This window comes from Carassius carassius, chromosome 38, assembly GCF_963082965.1.
Source record: "Carassius carassius chromosome 38, fCarCar2.1, whole genome shotgun sequence".
Classification (NCBI taxonomy): domain Eukaryota; kingdom Metazoa; phylum Chordata; class Actinopteri; order Cypriniformes; family Cyprinidae; genus Carassius; species Carassius carassius.
In genome coordinates this window covers 23,790,226-23,812,625 of record NC_081792.1, presented here as the reverse complement: position 1 = coordinate 23,812,625, position 22,400 = coordinate 23,790,226, and the positions used below count along the sequence as shown (strand labels likewise).

Sequence of the window (22,400 nt, the reverse complement as noted above, 5' to 3'; positions counted from 1 at the left end):
ACACACATAAGAGCGCTTGGGTGGGCGCTTCAAATTTAGCGCCTTCATCCATTTCCTCAGGTGCTTCTCTTCTTTAGGTGGTGGGTGTAAATTGTAAAGTGCATCACAACACTCCGACCGCTTCACAATGTGTTCGCTACATCGTTGGTGCAATTGTTTTTTTAAATACAATTGTTATGCAGCTCCTAACTGAGCATATAATACTTGATATATTTGCGTTCTGTTATCTAGTCACTAGCTTAGGTAAGTTACATCAGGTCCCTCAGCCGGAAGTAAGATGACAAAACGAGCGCAATGGCGGCACCGTTGTTGCCATGGAAAATAAGGTGAATTGGTTGTCTGGTAAAGAGAAACAGTCTCCTAGGCAACACTGAGAAACTCCATTTGGCTTTACTTGGCAATTTACCTGTGATGGTGCTGTCAAACGTGTGCCTTCCTAGACAGACAACCACTCTATCCTAACCTGCCTGGATTCAACACCTGACGCCACATCAGTGATTTGAATTGATTTGATTGATTAGACAGAAAAGTAGTAAAATACAAAGTTAAAAACCTGTTTCCATTGTGGTCCTTGATGTTAAACAGAAATAGAAATGTGTGAAATGGCACACAAGGAACACAAAGAAATAGAGTCCTCCTAAAAAGCCTGTCAGAAACTCACCTTGGATTCTCCCTAGAATCACTGACCTCGCCGGGGTGAGAGCAGAGCCAGGAGACAGGCTGTACTGCTGGGTTATTGTGTTGTCAATCTGGAAGGGGACAGATATAATGGCAGATAAATTGGAAAAGATTGATTCCAGTTACAGATTTGGATGGGTCACAGGAAATAAAACCTCTCACAACACTAAGACATGCTTTTAGAAATATAATTCATATGCTACATGACCTTTAAAATCAGAGCATAAAATCAAGCATAAAAATCATCTGTTCTCATTCCTGTAGAAAGTATTGTATAGGAGACCAAGTAAACCCCTTTAGAAATCAGATATTGCCCATTGTGTTTACATCTGTTGCTATGGAGACAAAGACTCACCTGGACAAACAGCTCCTGTCCCTTTCGATTGATTTTGACCCAGTGAAACCGTCCGTCTGCTAGACTGGATGACACTGGGCTGAACTTTTCTGTTCGTTTTTCTTTGTTCAACAAGTATCGTATTTGCAGGCTGCCTGGGAAATCAGAGTAAAAGCTATTGACTTAGAGTCAAAAGATATTTGTTTGATACAATGAATACAGAGTTGTATCATGACAAGAAGGAATAATGTTTTAAATTTGGAGGGATAAATAATGGGTTACAAAACAAACTCCAGCAGAGTGTTCAAAACCCCAGTGTGTGTGTGTGTATATATATATATATATATATATATATATTTTTTTTTTTTCTCACTTATTACCATGAAACTGCTTTAAAACAATGATAAGAATGCTTCTTGAGCAGCAAATCAGCGAGTGATTTCTGAAGGATGATGTGACTATGAAGACTGGACTAATGATGCTGAAAATTCACAAGAATGCCATCATAGGAACAAATTACATTTTAAAATATATTAAAATAATATATATAAAAAATATCCTTTACATGTCAAAACTGATGTGTATTGCTATCTGCTGTGCAAGACATTTTAGCCAGTCATGTGTTCCCTTGATAAGATGGTGACAAGTTCTTTTCCAATAATTGGAAAAAACTGAGGCGTAAAAGTACTGTTAATGGAGATGAGAGACAATGGTTTCAAGAGCCTTCAATTTAGATGCCATGAGCTCTTTAGGTAAAGGGTGTGGGTGTAACAGAGAGAAGAAAAAAAACTTATTTGCATATTATGCGCTTTAATAGATATGTGTGAAATTCAAGAATATTGAGGTGCCAGGTTGAAAGAGGGTATGCCAACAAGAAAGGCACAGGGTATGATAAAAAAAAAAAAAAAAAAAAAAAAAAAAAAACTTTCTTTCCTCAACTCTTTTGAGGATTAAAGGAAAAACTAATGTATTTGCAATCTGTAAAAACGTAATCTGCATAGCTAAAATTTTATGTCTGAAGCTCAAAGCAATACAGATATTGTATACATATTACCGTTCAGAAGTTTGGGCTCAGTATATTTATTTATTTATTTATTTTTAAAGAAATTAATAATTTAATAATCAGGGATGGGATGCTCTACATTAATCAAGAGTGGCAGATATATATTAGGGTGGTCATTTAACATGTTAATTAGATAAATTAATTATGGAGAAAAATAACACGTTAAAATTATTAACGCATTTAACGTACTTGCCCCGCCCCAGACCTATGTGGATCATCTGCCATTTCATACAGTCGATTGATGAGGCAGGGCAACAACTTACTGCGTGATGGAGCCTAGAGAATATCCCTAAAATTCAAGATATAGGGCAAAATGCCCCTGTTTGAGATTCTGTCTCATATTGACATGACATAGTTAAGAAATATCACATGAGCTGTAGGCTAAGTGCAGTGTTGTCTGTTTTGATCAATTTTGCCAACCAAAATATAAAGACAAATCATAACTGTTCATCCCCGAGCAACCCACAGTGGCATTTATATATTTGTTAATTTATTGTACTTATCCTAATGTCCCTCCAAACCTTCTAATATTGTGGATGCTATTTTCTATTCAGTGAAATAAGGTAAAGACTAAGCTGAAAAAGGGAAATAAATAAATTATTATTGTCCTTTTTGAAGCTTGATATGGGTTTGTAGCATGGTGAGCAAATTTTGACTATTCCACAAAGAAACAGAGTAACATATGACTTGGTACCGTTTGATGTTAGCACAACAGCCATATAGTGCTGGTCCAGAGTGTAAGCTGTCAGGATCAAGGCTGGCACATGATGCGTCGAGAATCCAAACGACACTTTCTCTTGAGATTTGGTAACTTCTGCATCATGGAAACCTGCCGGTGATCTTCTGGCTTCCTCGTTCAGTATTCCGGAAAATGGCTCCTGGAGAGTGTACAGGACTGAAGATCCACTTTCAAATGAAGCTGCTAGAGCTGTGATGGACACAGAGACACAATGCAGTCCCTGGTGAATTTAACTGAGAACATTATCATCATCTCTATGCAAATTCAGATAGCGTGCAAAGGCAATGAACTCTACATCTCATCTGTCATTATTAGAGCTATGAAAAACAACAACATTAGCATTGTTTCCTCCCCAACCACAGCTGAGACCATTGCAGAGAGGTGTCCTACTGATTCTTTATGTCTCTTCTCATTTTCTGCTCATCTATTCTAGTTAGAAGTAAACAGCCGTAGCTTGAACGGACCCTTTGCAACATTGTCGAAACAAAGCCATTGCATCACTAATCTGACTGACAGGCTGCGGGGATGGGTATGAGGCAGACGAATGGCTGCTGTAATTAAATTCCATTTGTCAGTTAAAGCTTTTCTGCCAAGGCCTGTCAGCCAAGCCTCAAGGAATTCAAGGTGAATACGCCATCAAGGGCATGTTGTCATCCACCGGCGGCCGAGCCTCCTGAACTAATAGAAAATGAAAAGTTGTCTAAAACAGATGAAATTGAGAAATTTCCATAGAATATATAGAGGGTTGACTTTTCATTGTGAGACTCATACCATATACAACAGCTCACGGCAAGTCATGACTTAAACGGATTAAAATCACCTCCTATAGAGTGCTGATTTAATATCTCTCTGTAGGCTTTGATCTAATTGTGTGACTTTACAGTGTAAATCCAATAAAAATACTTCAGCCATCAGGAATGCCAACATTATGGTATTTGAGAATTACAAGCATCTGAGGCGTGCTTAAGTCCAGAGTGCCTGTTTCTTTCAGCTTCTTTTGATTATTACAACAAAACCTATGAAAGCAAGCTCGCCCTGAGGCCATCATAACCTCACCTGTTCTGCAGTGTGGCCCGTCGAAGGCTGTCTGTGTGCAGTCGCAGGTGTAACTGCTCCTCTCTTCAACACATCTCCCTCCATTATGGCAGACGCTGTCGCTGGTGCAGTGACCTGGGCAGCCTGAATTCACCCCCGGGGTGGTCTTTGCACGTTCATACAGGTCAAGGGTCAACCCGTTAATGATGAGGGCACGTAAGCAGCCCAGAAAGCCCCTCTGCCTAGAAGCTGTTCCTCCTAATGGGGAGAGTACAGTAATTACTTGTCATAGGCAAATTATAAAGCCAAGGCCTTTTAAGTCTATAATGGTGTAATTCTTAGAAAAATGATTCCATTTTTGAGCTATGTGTGTCCCAACTACTGACATAATTAACTGGATTTTAGTATTATTATTTGATAGTTTTACTCTATTTAGTGTGTAGACAAAATGTTTTCACTGACTGCAAACTGCTTTGAAACCACAAAACCTATAGAACATGCCACATTTTTTTTTTAAATATGCAGTTTTTGCATTAATTTGAAACTGAATTAACTCTTTTTAGGACCTACAAGGAAGTACTATATATTTGCAAATACATTTTGCAGTTCACACACATCTATTTTTAGTTGCAAAAATGCAATAGAAACTCTTACACTGTCAAGACTTAGGTGTAATGATATTTTTGCACTGATCTTCAACCTTGTAATGTTTAGCAACAGCATGGTTCCTCACTAACAAATATGATCATGGATTCTTTCTATTAAAATGATCTCAATTTTCTCTGTTCCCTGGGGTATTCTTAGCTCCAGTTAAAGTACACTCAATGTCTTTTAATAATTATTAGTGACATTTGCTTGATTACATGTCTGCGCACCCACAAAGAGTTGACTGCTGAGCTGAAGCCGGTAGGGTCTCTCAGATGGTGCTTCTTTTAGCTTCAGTGGCAGAGAGTCAACCTGTAGAGAAGCTTCTTTCACATTTCGTTCAGCACGAATATAATGCCATTGACGATCATTCAGGGCTACAGGCGACTGAATGGTAATAATTACTGGTCCATCCCCTAGGTCAAAAGTCAAGTTCACTGTATAGGGAGCTGAGAAAGAAAAGAAGAAGGGGAAGAGGAAGATGAGGAAGAAAAAGAAGAAACATTAAGTTTATCCTCAAAAAAATTTGGTTTAAATCACATGACAATGAATTTCACAAAAAGTTCACTGAATGAAAGAGTCTTTAAGCACTTGCTGAAATCCCCATTTTCGGGTCAGACACACGCAATACCAGGATATTCAAGGATATATTATCTTTAAAATGAATGATTATGTAAATGTTTCTGTGTTGCTTTCCAATTAAAATATCAAATTAAAAAAATATTTATAGTAATTTTTATATTTAAAACTGTTCTTTTTCGTACGCAACTTTGCTTCATGTAAGTTTCTATATATAATTGTGATCATGGACCAGAAAACCAGTCTTAAGTTGAAATTTTTCAAAATTGAGATTTAAACATCATCTGAAAACTGTATAAATAAGATTTCCATTTATGTATGGTTTATTAGGATCGGACAATATTTTGCTGAGAGACAACTATTTGAAAATTTGGAATCTGAGGGTGCAAAAAAAAATCTAAATACTGAGAAAATCGCCTTTGAAGTTGTCCAAATTAATTCTTAACAATGCATATTACTAATCAAAAATTACATTTTGATGAATTTATGGTATGAATTTATGGTATGAAATTTACAAAATATCTTAATGGAACATGATCTTTACTTAATATAATTTAGATCATTTTGACACATACAATGTTTTTTGGCCATTGCTAAAAATGCACCCCAGTGATTTAATACTGGTTTTGTGGTCCAGGGTCACAATTTAGATATTTCTAGAAACAATAAATAAATAAAATAATGAAAACAAGTGTTTTTTTTTTGTTTTTGTTTTTTTTTCTTTTTTTGTCAAATAATATTTAAACAATGACTCACAACTAAGTTCCAGCCTTATGAAGTCTCTGACACCCTGATTCTCCAAGAAGACTCCTGAGAGGGAACTAGTTTTGAAAAAGAGTGAAATATCAACGCTCAGTTCAGCTTGCAGGGTGGGGAAATGCAGATAGGAGGATTCCTGGTAAAAAGATGCAGAGTTCCAGAAAAATCCTGCAGCAGAGGGACAGGCAATAAAGCACACATTGTGTTGAAAAACAAATTTTGCACTGAATTCGATAAAAAAGGGTCCATCTCTTCTGCATTTTGAAATATGAAAATATATTCAGCAGAGAGCCATATTACCCCCCTTTCCCCTTTTAAATGTGGTAAACAAAACACCCACGGTCGCCATAGCAACGCAGCGGTCCAATTTGGAGCTCAGCCTGTGAGTTTCTCCGGTTTGTGTCTCCAATGGCGATCTCACTAAGGGGTAAATGGTCTTTGTAAGACAGCACACCAGTATCATTCGCCCTGCAGGAGGAGAAAGAGAATGAGAAAATGTGCAAGAGAAGAGGTAATGAGCAAAAGGCTGAGAGAAAGTCTTTTTAATCTCTCTCTGAGGTAGAAGATTGCCCTCTAAGGAGTGTGTATGCTTCAGTTGTTGCTTAAAAAACACTAATACTTGCACCCTTTGGCGAGTATTTAGCTTTATCTGCAGTGTCTCGGCCACTTTAACAAAAAACTAATGAAGGGTTTTAAAGTGTGATTCCAATACCGAAATTTAATTGACTAAAACTCTTCAATCTGCCTAAGATTTCTTTCATTCTATCAGAAAATAACAATCGTATTACCTTACTAAGTAGGAAACACTGCTCAGTGAGTGGAACGTGTTTGGGAAACTGGGCTACTTTTAAAAGGATGCGGCAGTTTGACCCAAGGGTTAAATGTTTGACACATTAAATGTATTATATTTGACTGAAATGCTTGTATTGAAATAATGTATATTCTACCAATGATAAAACTGTGCTAAAAGTTAGGTATACTGAGAGATGAGTACTTAAAGGAAGCCTTTGAACTCCTGTGAGGTCCTTTTAAAAAAACAAACAAACTGGGTTGTCTATGATATTACTTTGTAGGATATTATATAGTGATTTTCAAGTTAAAACTGTGCATAACACATAGTAGTGGCTGCAAAATATGTATTTTTTTCATATTTGGGCTAGGGTCATTGGGCTATTTTTGACTGACCATTGGGCTAGTTTTGTTACACAGAACTGGCAACCATGATTCACTGTGAAATTAAGATTTACCAGGTGTCTTGGTCTGCATCGCAGTTGCAGAAATAATTCATGTCCCTGCAGTTGCCATCCAAACTACAAGAGCACTGCTGGACCCCGGGCAGAAATCCTCCCCAATATGTTCGTTTCACTCCGTCTCTATCCAGCCACCATGACAAAGGAGTTCCATCTGAAAATGGACAAAATGCCCCTAGGATAAGAATATTTTTTACTTATCTAGCAGTAAACAATTATGCAAAAAATGACAACACTGTTTGGAGTGTAATGTAATTTAGTCATGCATGATGACATCTGGTCTCCTGCCCCTGGTGGTCAGTAATGGGCTCTGAAACTCCTGTCAGTCAAGCAGTCATTCCTGCAATGTGCGTGAACAGACATCTGCTATCACAGCAGTGCATAGACCTGGCCAAGAGCTTAGCCGATGAAAAACGACAATCAGATATGCAACATGTCTAGTGCTGGAGGTTCGTTTGAGCAATGTTTGATCGAAGGGTGATCTTTTGCTCAAAGGCTTTATTGGATCTCATTCTGGCAAATCAAAATGAACCCAAAAAGTGAGCCAAGTGTTTGAGGATAAGTTGAATCCAACTCATTTAAATGCCTAAGCATATCAAGCCCACGAAGTCGAAAGTATTAAAGCAGTGTAAAAAAAAAGCATATGGAATAATTTAGCGTACCAGTGTATAATCTTTTTTTTTTTTAAGGCTTTATGCATACCTTTGCAATTCAAATTCTCTCATCACGTCCTATAACCATCCCTGCATGACAAGAATTTCATTCTAACAGCTTTTTAAGTGAACATCATCATTCACCACACATCATCGTCATGTCAAACTTGAGCCCCTTTAATATCTGTGGTAATAACCTACTGTTGTGAATCATTTAGCTGTGAGGTTTTTTGTTCCTTTGGAACATATTAGTCGAATATAGAGGATTAGAACTCCTGAGGTAACATAAATCACACACTTCATAAGAAAGACAACATTTTGGTGCTACAGTACACAAAAACAATAAGAGAGACTAGAGTAATAAAGCAAGACCAACCCCAGGTGTCAAAAAGCCGAGACGTTCTGCAACGATATAGCACTTCCTGTTGGCAGTGTTCCGAGGAGGTCACGAGCGAGCGGAGATGGTATGGTGAGATCGTGTAGTTGAAGATGAGAACAAAAGGGCTGCGTGGAGTGGATCCTCGAATGTCAATGATCCTCATGTGATCGTGCCCCACTACGGTCCAAACTTTATCTTCTGTGCAAGAAACACACACACACAAAAACACAGCATGCTTGAAAAACTAGTACAGACTGAAATCCCCATTGACTCGTGTATCAACCCTCTCAAGCCTGCACTCAATCGACCGCATGTGTTCGCGAATGAAAATGAGAGATTAACAGAGTGATGGAGTCGTATGCAAATACCTGAAGAATATTAAGCAGAGAACAGAAGGTCACTCATTCAGGAGGGTGTGAAATGATGAGAGTATGGTAGTCTACGCTAGTACCTTTCCCTATGCAAATTGAAATTGCTGTGTGTGATGTCCAAAGGTGCTGGTCTGCAGTGTCTTGCAGAATTAGCATGGCTAATAGCTCCTGTAATTGAGGTCAGTTTCAAATGATTTTCTTGCCAGTGCTTGTTGGCATTGTCTGAGAGAAAAGGTTTATTTGTATTGGGTCTCTGGATCTTTTAATGCATTCACCATGACAAAGCTAACTTTGCAATCTGACTAAAGCTCAATGAAAGCTTACTTTGTAAAATAAAGCCAGCTTAGCTGTGCCAACGTGCAGCAGGTGGTCACAGTGCATGACAGTTTCCCAGTGCTTACTTTTCTCAGCTTGGCTTGCAGCTCCAATAACCTCATAGCCAAAGCCTGCTGCCGAAGAAAATAAGAAAAATGAAGCTATCAGTCTCAGCTAGTATGCACTGCCAGTCTCTGCAGGGAGACATGCTCCCTGACTTTTTTCTTCTTTCACCTGCGCTCATCCCTGCTGCTTACATAATGGGGCATGAACTTCCCTGCGTGATGATATAATGTATTACAGTCTTATCTTAGAGACAAATCAGCCCAGCATCTGATTCAACGGAGAGTCATGCCATAGGCCAAAAAACCCAAGGTAGGTGAAATTGGTGATGAAACCTCACAGGAGATGTGAGAAAACACATTGTTTCTGATGATAGAAGATGCTTGCCCCCACATGTCTTGGTGAGGTGGTAAACCATTTTTTGTTTTTTTTGATTTAGTACAATCAATTTATAAAAAGCTCACTTCCCAAAAATATTAGTAATTTATTACAGAAAAAGACTGTAAAAATGCTACAGTAACTGTTAATTGGTTTACTGTAAATTAGCCTTATCATATACATTGATTTAATTTTTCTAAAATACTGTCAAATGTATTATTTTTCTAGGTAAAACCTACATATGACCATATATTCACATTAAAAGTATGCGTGACATCACATATGATTATATTTGTTTTTGAATAGCTTTGTTTCTTTTTCCTATTTATGTTATCAGTAGTACTTTACTCTGTTTTATATTTGCAGTTTTTTAAATAATGTTAATTGCATTATTTTTGTGTTGTTCAGTTATGTATGACCCAGTTCACAGTCTATGTATGAATACTGGCCATCTCTTATGGACTGGCCAATTACAATCTGATTCAATGTGGCTTTCTATTGTGCCACCTGTATTATTGTGGTAGTTTTCAGTACATTTTAAGGTAAAAGCTGATTTTGATTCAGTAGTTCAGTAGTTTGGTATATTAACATTATATTACTTTTTTTTTTTTTACCACAAATATAACATTTATGTTAACCACAACCAAACCACTTGAGTGCACACTGTCTATCAATCGTGGCAGGAGTAATTGCTTAAATTCTGATGAAATGATGGAAAAATAATAATCCGTCATATATCATGAAAAAAACAACAACAACAAATAATGCTATCAGCAAGCTCAAATAATTCCCATCCGGTCTTGGGATAATACAAACATAGTACAATACATCAAAACCCTAGCAATCAGGGATGTTTGTGTGGAGCCTGAGCAAAAAAATCTGCCTCACCGGAGACTCCCTGAGAGGAAGGTTGGCCAACCCTGATCCAACCTGCTGAACTAGACTGCTGCATGAGATGCTGAACTCACTTAATGAGATGTGTGATTTCTCCAGGCAGTCCCCCACACATGCTGAGGTCACACCTGTCCATGCACTGAATCAGGTTTGTAAATGAGAAGTGCTGAGCTTTGAGCTTCATCATTCAATAATGTGAAAGATGATGAACATCAGTTTATAATACGTCTAGAAACGTGCCAAGCGGAGTATGCATAATTGAGTGAGTCACCTGCCATGGTGCAGTTGACTTGAGTGTGCTCCAGAGGTCCGTTCCCATCAAGGTCGATTGTAAACACACTAGACGGGCTTCCTGTTTTCCTGAAGGCCTCACAGGATCGCTCATATATTGCTAAAAAAAATGATGAATCATAGAAATGATGAAAATAAATCTGCTGCTGTTTTTATGTTGTGTTTAATCACAGAACGCTTGCATTTTGGCACATCAGCATGCTTGGCACAGTGATAGTGAGCCTGTAGGAGGTAAATACAAAAGTGAAATCAAGAACATTTTGTTGCCTTAAAGTTTAAAGTGTAATCATATAAGATACATTATATATGTCAACATTTGATTATTCAGCTGTATCATTTAGACAGAGCATTCTGCCTGAATTCCATTGATAGCAGATATCTGATAAATCGGTCACACATAAAGACACATGCAAACAAGTCTCTGTTCATTTACATTTATTAAATTAATATTCCTAACAATGGCATAACCAGTGGCATAATCATTTAGCAAACAGAGGTAATTATTGTTTACTTGGGACCTGTTCGTCTTGACAAAGACGTCCTCTGTGTGGTAAAGTGAGCTAATTTGCTGCATGTGTTGTTTTGCTGACAGTGAATCAAACAGCAGGACTTGCAAAATGGAAACATCTTATTTCTCTGTCTTTTAATGCAATAAGACTAACAGATGGCATTGTCATGCCTCTCTCTCCTCCAGAGAACATGTACAGTCATGAGCGTATGTTAAAACGGTGCAATGTGGCAGCAGATTAGAACATATTGATCCAACAAATTTGATTACAGCAAGGAACCTTAAAAATGTATCTGCCAAAAATAATTACAGCTTACTCAAAATACTATCATTGACACAGATTCCAAAATTAAATGGATAAATTAGTGAGTAGATGGTTTCAAATCATCTTTACAAGACATGTAGACTTGCAGCTGTCAAGTGATACATTATGTACACTCTAATTAATATAAAATATTTTAAGATAAAATGTAAGAAACATTGGGCTAATCAAATAAGTATAATTAAAAAGAATGAATACTGTTTATATGAATTATAAAAAAAAAAGAAAAAAAAAGAAAGAAAATTGGGGAAAGACCGACCTCACTAACTTTACTGAAACATTTAATTGAAGTCAAAGTCAATTAAAGATCTGATTGTTAAGTAGGCTACTTTCTCCCACACAATGTAGGAACATGTAGATGACAATTAGCCAATTTTTTTAATAATTAATTTTAGTAAATAGAAAATTATAACTTTGACAATGCATATCTGAAATAAACCTAAGTACTGTACATATATTATTATCAAAACGCTGCAAAAATCCAGCTCACATCTGAGTAATCATGAAGGCATAGGTTGTTTTGGGGCTTTGCATAACTCACAGTTGTGGCAGGTGGCCCCTGTGTATCCTGTTCCAGAACAGTCACAGTAAAACTGGTCCCATGACTGGATGCATTGACCACCATGTTCGCACAGAATGGGCAAACACCTGTTGGGATAAACATATTCAAACGCAGTTATATTATTATATGTAGCATATCCTGCATGTTTGTGTTTCAGACATGAACAAATACCTAAAAACCACACAGATTATTGAGGAGAGGTTCTATTATTGTTCTCTTTTCTGAGTATAAGGGGTTTAAGATAATTATCACCAGACAAATGCAGAAAAAAACTGAAACTATGTTTAGAGATTATGAGTCTGCCAACATGGAATCCACAGAATTGGAATTGTCATCATTCGTCAAGTTTTACACATCCCCTGCTCCTTTCATGTTTATTAAATATTTTGACTGATTTAATTATACTTCAAGCTTAAATTAATGTGAGTGTATCACTTTGTTTGAACTTTGTTTAACCCATTTCTATTCCATTAACATTCCAAAGAACTCCACAGATTTTCCTCCAAAAGGCTAAGAAAGTCTGCCAAATCCATCTGGGCCTGGTTATATGCCAAATTACATATTTGATCGCTACATATTGCAAGACATAGATAGTGAATCACAAAAAAAAAAAAAAAAAAATGAAATTAGAAAACTGTGTGAACATAAGCAAATCAATTGGGAAAGCTGACCTGTCTTGTATGTTGCAAACATCAAAGCTAATCTGGCTATAGTTGCTCAGGCTTTCCTGAATCTGAAGTACGTCGACTGGATGGTTGTTGATGACCAGGAGACGAAGGCAGCCCTGATATCCTCTGTTGGGGGTTTCACAGTTGAAATCACTCTGGAATAAAGGGCAGCCTAAAATAATGGAAAATCCCAATTTACTGTCTTTTAAATCAAAAACAACATCCACAACTAATACCAAGTTGCACAAAGAAAAATCTCTGTTCTGAGAAATTCATGCAAAGCAGCTTATAAAATCTCAGCAGGACTATATTGTCCCCGAAGTAAGCAAAATGAGAGATTTAGAGGTCTTAGTTAAGACATTGGATGCTTGAGTCAAAGATTTCAATAACAGCTTTAAAGAAAATGCATTTATCCTCTACAGTAATTGAATGTGGTTAGAGCTGCCTGAATGAACTAAACAGAAAAAAAAAAATCCTTTGAGGAAAAAAGAAGGGGATTTGGGAATAACAGCTATGCATGTGCAATATATGGACCCTGAGAATGCACACTGCTTGTCAAGCTTGTTTTTATTCAGGAATATGAGGAACGTTCAGTTGATGGAGGTTATTAATAAGGTAGAAGAAAATTGTACCTTGCATTTAGGAAAATGTTTTGGGTAATAACCACTTTTTGCCTGCAGTTCAGTAGTTCAGAACTGAGCGTTGTAGATGACAGATCAAAATAAGTTACTATCCCTGCATTTTAATATAGCCAGAAATTATTTCCCAGAATCAGGATAAACTAGCTATTTCAGTTTTTAATGCTATACCTCCGATGAAGATGGTTGTTCTTTGCATGTTCTGAATAAGCCCACTTATTTCCATAGTGACGGGCTCCTGGTTGTTGACTGTTAAAGACACATTGTGACCCTTGACCTCGATGGCTATGGAATGCCACTGCCCATCACTCAAATTTTCACCTAAAAAAAACAAACAAAAGAAAAAACAGTAGAAGCATAACAAGGAACGAAGCTGGGGTGAATGAATCATTTAAGAATGTGCATCTACAATTATTCAATTAACAATCTAAAAAAATGTATTCACAAGTTAGCTATCACTCCTATGAAATAAGTTGTATTACCCCCCCCCCCCCCCCCCCTTTGAATTCTGTATTTTTCTTTCTTCCAAATTCCATTTTTCTGTTTTAAATTAGTAGCTAAATTCAACTTCTTTTTCCCATTATTTTTTTTTTCTGGACTCTAAAATAATGGTTAAATTAAATGTTAGTAATCAAAAAGCCTATCTAATTAACTGAATTCATAAAAACAATTTAACATTTTACAGAATAATAGGGCCCTATGAAATGCTTTTTTTTTTCTCTCTCTCTCTCAGAAATTCTGTTGAGTAGCTAAATTATTTTGGTAATCAAATAAAGGCAAAAAAACCATTAAAACATTAATGCATTTGTTAATAAAAAACAACAAAATGCTGCAAAACAGAGGTTTACTGTTATCATTTTAAAAAAGGAGCAAAGTATTTTTAAAATCGAGTTTTAATAAAAATAATAGTAATAAAGTTTCCATGTGTATCTAGAAATGATGAAATGCTCCTGAAGTGTCTCTGAGAACATCTCTGGAGAAGTTCATGTGTTTGATTTTGTGTAGCGGATTCCACAATTCTGTCCATGTTTTCCACATCATGGAAATCACAGGAATTTTTATACATCTTACCGCTGAACACCTGTGCCGAGTTTTGTGTCCCTCCAGAGAGTGAGAGGAGTAGCCTAGCCTGGCTGAGCTGCAGAAGCAGGTTAATGGGGTCCGGATCAAGAGACAGTGGGACTGAGAACAGCAGCCCTTGCTTATTCCATGTGCGGAACTCCAGTCGTACAGAGAGACTCTCCATACTGTAATCTGCAGGGAGCATCAGGAAGCTGCCAGTGGAACTGAGGAATGTCACAGCAACTGAGGAAGACTCCGAGCATGAGAATGTCACGTTGCCCTTTGCAAGGAAGAAGGAAGGAAGAATATAATAAAAAAAGCATGAATATGTGGAGAGGAGAATTAATTACCCAAGGATAATAAAAAACTAATTGTAGTGTAAGAAAGGTAAAAGGGAGGATGAACTAATTTTTATGTTGAGCATTGGCACTTGGTGCACAGTAGATGAATTACTGAAGCAATGGATGTGTGCAGGTAGACAGGTTAAAAACTCACAAAAAAGAAAAAAAGTCATTTTTCTTTTACCTTAGCAAACAGCTGAACACTCTTTAGATCAGCATTTTTCAAACAGGGTCTGCAGACCCTTGGGGTCTGTCTCAAATAGTCTGAAGTTTTGCAGAATAACTAATGAACAAAAATCTAATTGCAAACAATATGATAGAGTGCAACTCTTCTTCCAGAGGCCCTTTTTTAATTTAAGATTTGATTAAAATCAAATGTAAGACTTTTTAAGACCTGCACATACAACCCGTATTCCGGAAAAGTTGGGACGTTTTTTAAATTTTAATAAAATGAAAACTAAAAGACTTTCAAATCACATGAGCCAATATTTTATTCACAACATAACATAGCAAATGTTTAAACTGAGAAAGTTTACAATTTTATGCACAAAATGAGCTCATTTCAATTTTGATTTCTGCTACAGGTCTCAAAATAGTTGGGACGGGGCATGTTTACCATGGTGTAGCATCTCCTTTTCTTTTCAAAACAGTTTGAAGACGTCTGGGCATTGAGGCTATGAGTTGCTGGAGTTTTGCTGTTGGAATTTGGTCCCATTCTTGCCTTATATAGATTTCCAGCTGCTGAAGAATTCGTGGTCGTCTTTGACGTATTTTTCGTTTAATGATGCGCAAAAAGTTCTCTATAGGTGAAAGATCTGGACTGCAGGCAGGCCAGGTTAGCACCCGGACTCTTCTGCGACGAAGCCATGCTGTTGTTATAGCTGCAGTATGTGGTTTTGCATTGTCCTGCTGAAATAAACAAGGCCTTCCCTGAAATAGACGTTGTTTGGAGGGAAGCATATGTTGCTCTAAAACGTACTCGGTTACTAAACGTAACCTCGGTTCTCTCTAGAAGAGCGAACGAGTACTGCGTCTTAGCTAAGACGCTACGGGAAAAGTCTCTTTTCACGAAATACTGAAGCAAAAAATTATCCTTAATTTTGTATTTTTGTAAAGCGCATTTGCAGCAGTACACAGCCATAGGCGAGACGGCTCGTTCGCTCATTGGCTTGTTCTGCGGCAACTGCACAGCCTATCGAGCGCGGGCTGATGCAACATCAGACCAATAAGGGCGCTTCGCGCCCTTCTTGCCACTTCCCGCCGAAACGGGTGTGGCCCAACCTATAAAAGGAGCTCGAAAAGGCTGACTCACCTGATTTATTTCATCGCCGAAGCGAACCAGAGTGAATCGTACGCACGGCAGAGAACGCAGTACTCGTTCGCTCTTCTAGAGAGAACCGAGGTTACGTTTAGTAACCGAGTACGTTCTCTTACGAGAGCTCTCTCGTACTGCGTCTTAGCTAAGACGCTACGGGAACCCGATGTAAAACGCCGTGCGCGCAGGGATCACACACCGATAAACCTGAAGCAACGCCCAGGATTTACAGTGCACAGTCACCTGAGGGACTCACAGAGAGTCCGGGACAGAAAAAAGGGGGAAAAACCCTCCGTCCCATATCTAGCAGCATCCGTAGATGCGGCAATATGACATCACACAGCCGAGGCAAGGCCTGACCAATGTGGCAATGCGGGTCTTACGCAATACTGCCCATATAACAGTCGGCAGCGCCTAGCGCTCATGAATTCAGAATTCCCCTCAGGGCCCTGATTCTTCTATACCGACAGCAGCCTTTGCTTGCAAGGCGGGAACCTCCAGGTTATAGAACCTGATAAATGTAGACGGCGAGGCCCAACCCGCCGCCATACATATATCCTGCAAGGAGATCCCAGTAGACCACGCCCACGACGAGGCGACGCCTCTTGTGGAGTGTGCTCTGACGCCCAACGGGCACTGAAGGCCCCTGGAAGCGTAAGCTAACGCTATGGCGTCAACTATCCATCTGGATAGAGTCTGTCTCGAAACAGCCATTCCTTTGGAACGTCCACCGAACGAGACAAATAGCTGCTCCGTCTGCCGAGAGGCAGCAGAGCGAGACACATAAGCTCTTAAAACCCTGACAGGGCAAAGAAGACTCGAGTCTCCATCCTCCCCTGACACCGGCAGGGCAGACAGGGCAATAACCTGAGCCCGAAACGGTGTGTTGAGGGATTTCGGCACATAACCGTGCCTAGGTTTGAGTATGACCCTTGAGTCATTGGGCCCAAACTCCAAGCACGACTGGCTCACCGAGAGCGCGTGCAAATCACCCACACGCTTCACAGAAGCGAGAGCCAACAAGAATACTGTCTTGAACGACAGATGCTGAAGGCTAACCGATTGGATAGGCTCAAAAGGGGGACCCTTCAAGGCCTCCAAAACCGCCGCGAGGTCCCACATAGGGACTGACGGATGTCTGGGAGGATTCAGCCTCCTAGCTCCTCTGAGGAACCGGATGACTAAATCGTTCCTTCCTATTGACTGACCGTACGCCGTTTCAGAAAACGCCGCGATGGCCGCCACATAAACTTTGAGCGTGGATGGGGCTCTGCCCTTATCCAACAGCTCCTGTAGGAAGGAGAGGACCTCCGTCACCTCACAACTAAGGGGTGAATAACCTCGAGCTGTGCACCAGCTGGAGAACACCGACCACTTCGAGGCATACAGACGTCGTGTAGACGGAGCTCTAGCCTGAGTGATGGTATTTAGCACTCCCCCTGCGAGATCAGCGGGTAACCGTTGAGTGCCCATACATGGAGGGACCACAACTCCGGTCCAGGGTGCCAAATCGAGCCCCTGGCCTGCGAGAGGAGATCTCTCCTCAACGGTACCGGCCATGGGGCGACATCTGCTAATTGCATCAAATCTGGGAACCATGGATGGTTCTTCCAAAGAGGTGCCACAAGCAGTATTGAACATCTCGTTTCTCTCACCCGTTCTATCACCTGCGGAAGGAGGGAGACGGGAGGGAACGCATAAAGCGGGCAGCACGGCCATTTCCGTGACAGCGCGCTTTCGTTCTTGGAAAAGAATGTGGGGCAGTGAGCGTTTCCGTGGGACGCAAAGAGGTCCACCTCCGCCATGCCAAATCTCTCCCACAACAGCCGAACTGTTTGCGGGTGTAGAGACCATTCTCCCGTAGGGACATTGCCTCTGGACAGCCTGTCTGGACCCAGATTCTGCAGTCCAGGCACATGCACCGCTCTCAGCGAGCGCACGTTGCGTTGAGCCCAAATCAGGAGGCGTTCCGTCAGCCTGTACAGGTTTCGGGACCCGAGACCGCCCTGGCGATTTATGTAGGACACCACGGACATGTTGTCCGAACGGACTACGACGTGGTGATCCTTGATATGGGGACAAAAGCGCGTCAGCGCATTCTCCACTGCCAGCATTTCTAGGCAGTTGATATGATGGAGCTTTTCCCGTTCTGACCATAGGCCAAAGGACGGTCTGCCTTCGAGCAGCGCTCCCCATCCCGAAGTGGAGGCGTCCGTCGACACCATTTTCACACTCGGGGAAGTCCCCAGGCTTACACCTGATCGGTACCAGCCGTTCGCTGTCCAAGGTGCTAGAGCCGCAACACAGCTCTGATCGACCTTGAAATGCAGCCGGCCAGACGCCCACGCTCTGCGCGGCACTCGAGCCTTCAGCCAGAACTGCAGGGGGCGCATGCGGAGCAGGCCCAGCCGCAGAACCGGAGATGCTGAGGCCATGAAACCCAGCATCTTTTGACAGCGTTTGAGCGACACAGTCGCGCCACAGCGGAAAGAACTCGCTGCACGCTGAATGCCCATCACGCGCTGTGGTGACAGCCGCGCCGTCATGGAACACGAGTTCAGAACTATACCCAGAAACAGGATCGTCTGACTGGGGTTCAGCGAACTCTTCACCCAATTGACACTGAGGCCGAGCTTCTCGAGGTGATCGAGTAAAACGGCTCTGTGGTCCATGAGCTCCGCTCATGATCGGGCCAGAACCAGCCAGTCGTCCAAATAATTCAGCACTCGTGTGCCTCTGAGTCTAAGAGGAGCGAGCGCTGCATCCATGCACCTCGTAAGCGTACGAGGAGCTACGGACAAGCCGAATGGCAGGACTGCAAACTGGTATGCCTGGCCCTCGAAGGCGAATCTCAAATATCGCCTGTGGTTTGACGCTATCTGTATTTGAAAATACGCGTCCTTCAGATCTATTGACATGAACCAGTCCCCTCTGCGAATCTGCGCGAGGAGCTTCCTGGTCGTGAACATTTTGAAACTGTGTTTCATCAATGCCTGTTCAGCTGTCTTAGATCCAGTATGGGCCGGAGACCCCCGTCTCTCTTGGGCACCAGAAAGTATCTGCTGTACAGCCCCCCCTCGCTTTGAGACACAGGCTCTACAGCCCCTTTGCTCAACAGATTTGATATTTCGGCCCGAAGTATGTGTGCTACTTCTGTTTTGACCGTAGTTTCGACGCGCGCTGAAAAGCACGGTGGGCGTCGAGAAAACTGTAGCGAGTAGCCTCTCTTTATAATGCCTAGCACCCAATCCGAAACCCCTGGAAGCACTGACCATGCATCTGCATGAATGGCTAAGGGCTGGATGCGAAACGCGCTCTGTTGACTGGGCAACGGCGGCGCTCGAGTGTGCTGCGCATCTGAGGCGGGGAGCGCGCTGATCACAGCGGGCAGATCGCTCTTCCTCGACCCCGTTCCGGCGCTTAACCGACTGGAGGGAGGCTGAGCGGGTCCCGTGGGACTCGATATATCTGCGAGTAACCGTGGGCTGCATGTGTGCACTTTTACCACTTTCAACTCGCTGTCTGCCTGTGCAGAATGTACGTGCACGGGTCTCATTTTTACAGAAGCCCCGCGCCGTATGTGACATAGTGTATGTGGGCACTGGGAAGTGGGCACGTTTACTATGCGGCGCGCTCGACCGATCTGTGTCGATCTTATGTGCGCTAGCCCTGTGTGCAGGGCTGTGCTTACATGTGGAGATGGGCACTGGGTAGTGGGCATCGTCACTGCATTTATAGCACCATCGGCCGTGGCCGGACGAGCATGCACGGGTTTCGTTTTTACAGAAACCACATGACGTGTGTGACATAGTAATTGTGGGCACTGAGGGGTGGGCACGCTTACTATGCAGTGTGCGCGACCGACTTGAGTCGACATTATGGGCGCAGGCCCTGTGTGCAGGGCTATGCTTACATGTGGAGATGGGCACTGAGGAGTGGGCATCGTCACTACATTTATAGCACCATCGGCCGTGGCCGGACGAACGTGCACGGGTTTCGTTTTTACAGAAACCACATGACGCGTGTGACATAGTGATTGTGGGCACTGAGGAGTGGGCACGTCTACTATGTAGTGCGCGTGATCGACTTGAGTCGCTTTTATAGGCGCGAGCCCTGTGTGAAGGGCTGTGCTTATATGCGGAGATGGGCACTGAGCAGTGGGCATCGTCACTACATTTATAGCACCATCGGCCGTGGCCGGGACACCAGAAATTACACCTTTTTCGGGAAATATCTGGGTAGCCGTGATAACGGTTTTCGTGTGCAGGCAAGCGGGCAACCGTACAGGCTTGCGCATTGCAAACAACGCTGAAACAGTCACAATCTCTGGAAACTGAAACAGCGGCGCGCTTCGGTGACAGCCCGGCCGCAGCGGAACTCGTACACCGGCGCTTCGATGAAGCAGCCATCGTGTGTAGTGCCGACGCAGCGTCATGCAGCATGCGTAGATGGCTTTCCCAGGATGGCTTCGGGGCTCCCGGCCTCACCGTAATCCTCTGCCGCGGTCCCCGCGGCGCGGGGCGACGGCCAGTAGAGCGAGAACGGGGGTCTCGAGCTGCGTTGCTGAAGCTGTTGTGATAACGGCTTTTGTGTGCAGGCAAGCGGGCAACTGTGCAGGCTTGCGCATTGCAGAAAACGCTGAGACAGTCACAATTCCTGGAACTGAAACAGCGGCGCGCTTGGGTGAGAGCTCGGCCACAGCGGAACTCGTACACCTGCGCTTCGATGAAGCAGCCATCGTTAGTAGTGCCGACGCAGCGTCACACAGGAGGCTTTAGATGGCAACACCGCTTTTGCCGCCGTCCAGCAGAGGGCGGACAAAGGTGCGTCGCTATCGCCTGTTCCACCAGCGGAAGTGAGTGGTAGTTCCTGTTTTTAGCATCATCAGTGTGGAGAATGCTAGTGAGACAGACGAACGAGTTCGTGCTGAATATGGAGCGTTCCAAGCCTTCGCCACCTCTTCGTGAAGCTCAGGAAGAAATGAGGCGGGCTTTGAGAAGTACGCTCGTCCGAAAGGGAAATACCATCCAGCCGGGAACGAGAGGGGGGGGCGCTGGTGCAAACCACTCGCGGCCGAGACACATCGCGGCCAACACGAGCATTCGCCCCGGCTCCTTCTCGATGTCAGCTCGTCTGCTGGGCTTCTGAGCAGAAGGCGCGAGATCCTCGGAGCTCGCCCAGCCATCACTGCCCGAAGCCAGCAGAGAGCGCGTGTCCTCTTCCCCCGACGCGGCCCTGAGATCGACTTCCTCGGGCGACGCGCCGGCAAACAGCGGGCGCTGCCCACCGGGAAGCGATGCAGGGGGGGGCCGGTGAAGCAGGGCGAACCGGCGAGCTCGGTTGAGCTGAAGACGGTTCCGGAATCCGCTGGAAGCGATGCTTTTACGGCGCCTCAGCGCAGCGGAGAACGCAGGCTCAGAGAAAAAGGCCAGGCGAGTCCTCAGAGTCACCATGGCAACAGCTCGCAGTGGGGGCATCCGCCGTCAGCGAGCGCGAGCGCTGCATGATCTTCACCCAGGCAGGAGACACAGATGACGTACCGGTCTCCCTCGCTGAGTGGGGCTCTGACGAGCCGCAGGAAGGCATCTTAAAAAAGACGCGAGCTCTTATACGAGTGTGTGTCGCAGGGCGAACACACACACACACATAAAGAACAGCTTGTATATAACAGGATTGAAAGGATATAGGCGCCGGATAGCGCAGCAGGGACGGCAATGGAAGGCGGCGATGCCAGCAGCTTCAGAATGGCTCGTCCTGCTGATGTGCTTTCTCAGACGGCGCTTGCTTCCTCCGTGATCCAGCGATGCGTGAGCTTCGCTGAAGAGATGAAAAATCAGGTGAGTCAGCCTTTTCGAGCTCCTTTTATAGGTTGGGCCACACCCGTTTCGGCGGGAAGTGGCAAGAAGGGCGCGAAGCGCCCTTATTGGTCTGATGTTGCATCAGCCCGCGCTCGATAGGCTGTGCAGTTGCCGCAGAACAAGCCAATGAGCGAACGAGCCGTCTCGCCTATGGCTGTGTACTGCTGCAAATGCGCTTTACAAAAATACAAAATTAAGGATAATTTTTTGCTTCAGTATTTCGTGAAAAGAGACTTTTCCCGTAGCGTCTTAGCTAAGACGCAGTACGAGAGAGCTCTCGTAAGAGAACCTTTATATACCTTTCAGCATTCACAGAGCCTTCCAAAACATGCAAGCTGCCCATACCGTATGCACTTATGCACCCCCATACCATCAGAGATGCTGGCTTTTGAACTGAACGCTGATAACATGCTGGAAGGTCTCCCTCCTCTTTAGCCCGGAGGACACGGCGTCCGTGATTTCCAACAAGAATGTCAAATTTGGACTCGTCTGACCATAAAACACTATTCCACTTTGAAATAGTCCATTTTAAATGAGCCTTGGCCCACAGGACACGACGGCGCTTCTGGACCATGTTCACATATGGCTTCCTTTTTGCATGATAGAGCTTTAGTTGGCATCTGCTGATGGCACGGCGGATTGTGTTTACCGACAGTGGTTTCTGAAAGTATTCCTGGGCCCATTTAGTAATGTCATTGAC

At 42.8% G+C, this 22,400-nt stretch overlaps 1 protein-coding gene across 3 annotated transcripts in view; it reads right to left on the bottom strand.

The window, feature by feature from the left end:
• LOC132119593 (contactin-associated protein-like 5) overlaps positions 1–22,400 on the bottom strand; it is an 81,491-nt gene that overhangs the window by 4,999 nt on the left and 54,092 nt on the right. For 2 of the 3 annotated variants that reach the window (XM_059529689.1, XM_059529690.1), the window contains exons 8-21: positions 14,196–14,466; positions 13,296–13,445; positions 12,490–12,658; positions 11,798–11,904; positions 10,407–10,526; positions 8,112–8,312; positions 7,080–7,236; positions 6,173–6,300; positions 5,830–6,000; positions 4,725–4,943; positions 3,871–4,107; positions 2,770–3,003; positions 1,034–1,167; positions 662–749 (exon numbers count right to left, since the gene is read on the bottom strand). In XM_059529689.1, the coding sequence (XP_059385672.1) occupies positions 662–749; positions 1,034–1,167; positions 2,770–3,003; positions 3,871–4,107; positions 4,725–4,943; positions 5,830–6,000; positions 6,173–6,300; positions 7,080–7,236; positions 8,112–8,312; positions 10,407–10,526; positions 11,798–11,904; positions 12,490–12,658; positions 13,296–13,445; positions 14,196–14,466 (2,386 nt within the window). Of the gene's footprint in view, positions 1–661; positions 750–1,033; positions 1,168–2,769; positions 3,004–3,870; positions 4,108–4,724; positions 4,944–5,829; positions 6,001–6,172; positions 6,301–7,079; positions 7,237–8,111; positions 8,313–10,406; positions 10,527–11,797; positions 11,905–12,489; positions 12,659–13,295; positions 13,446–14,195; positions 14,467–22,400 lie in introns of those variants that run through there. The other variant, XR_009426172.1, reaches the window with a different exon arrangement.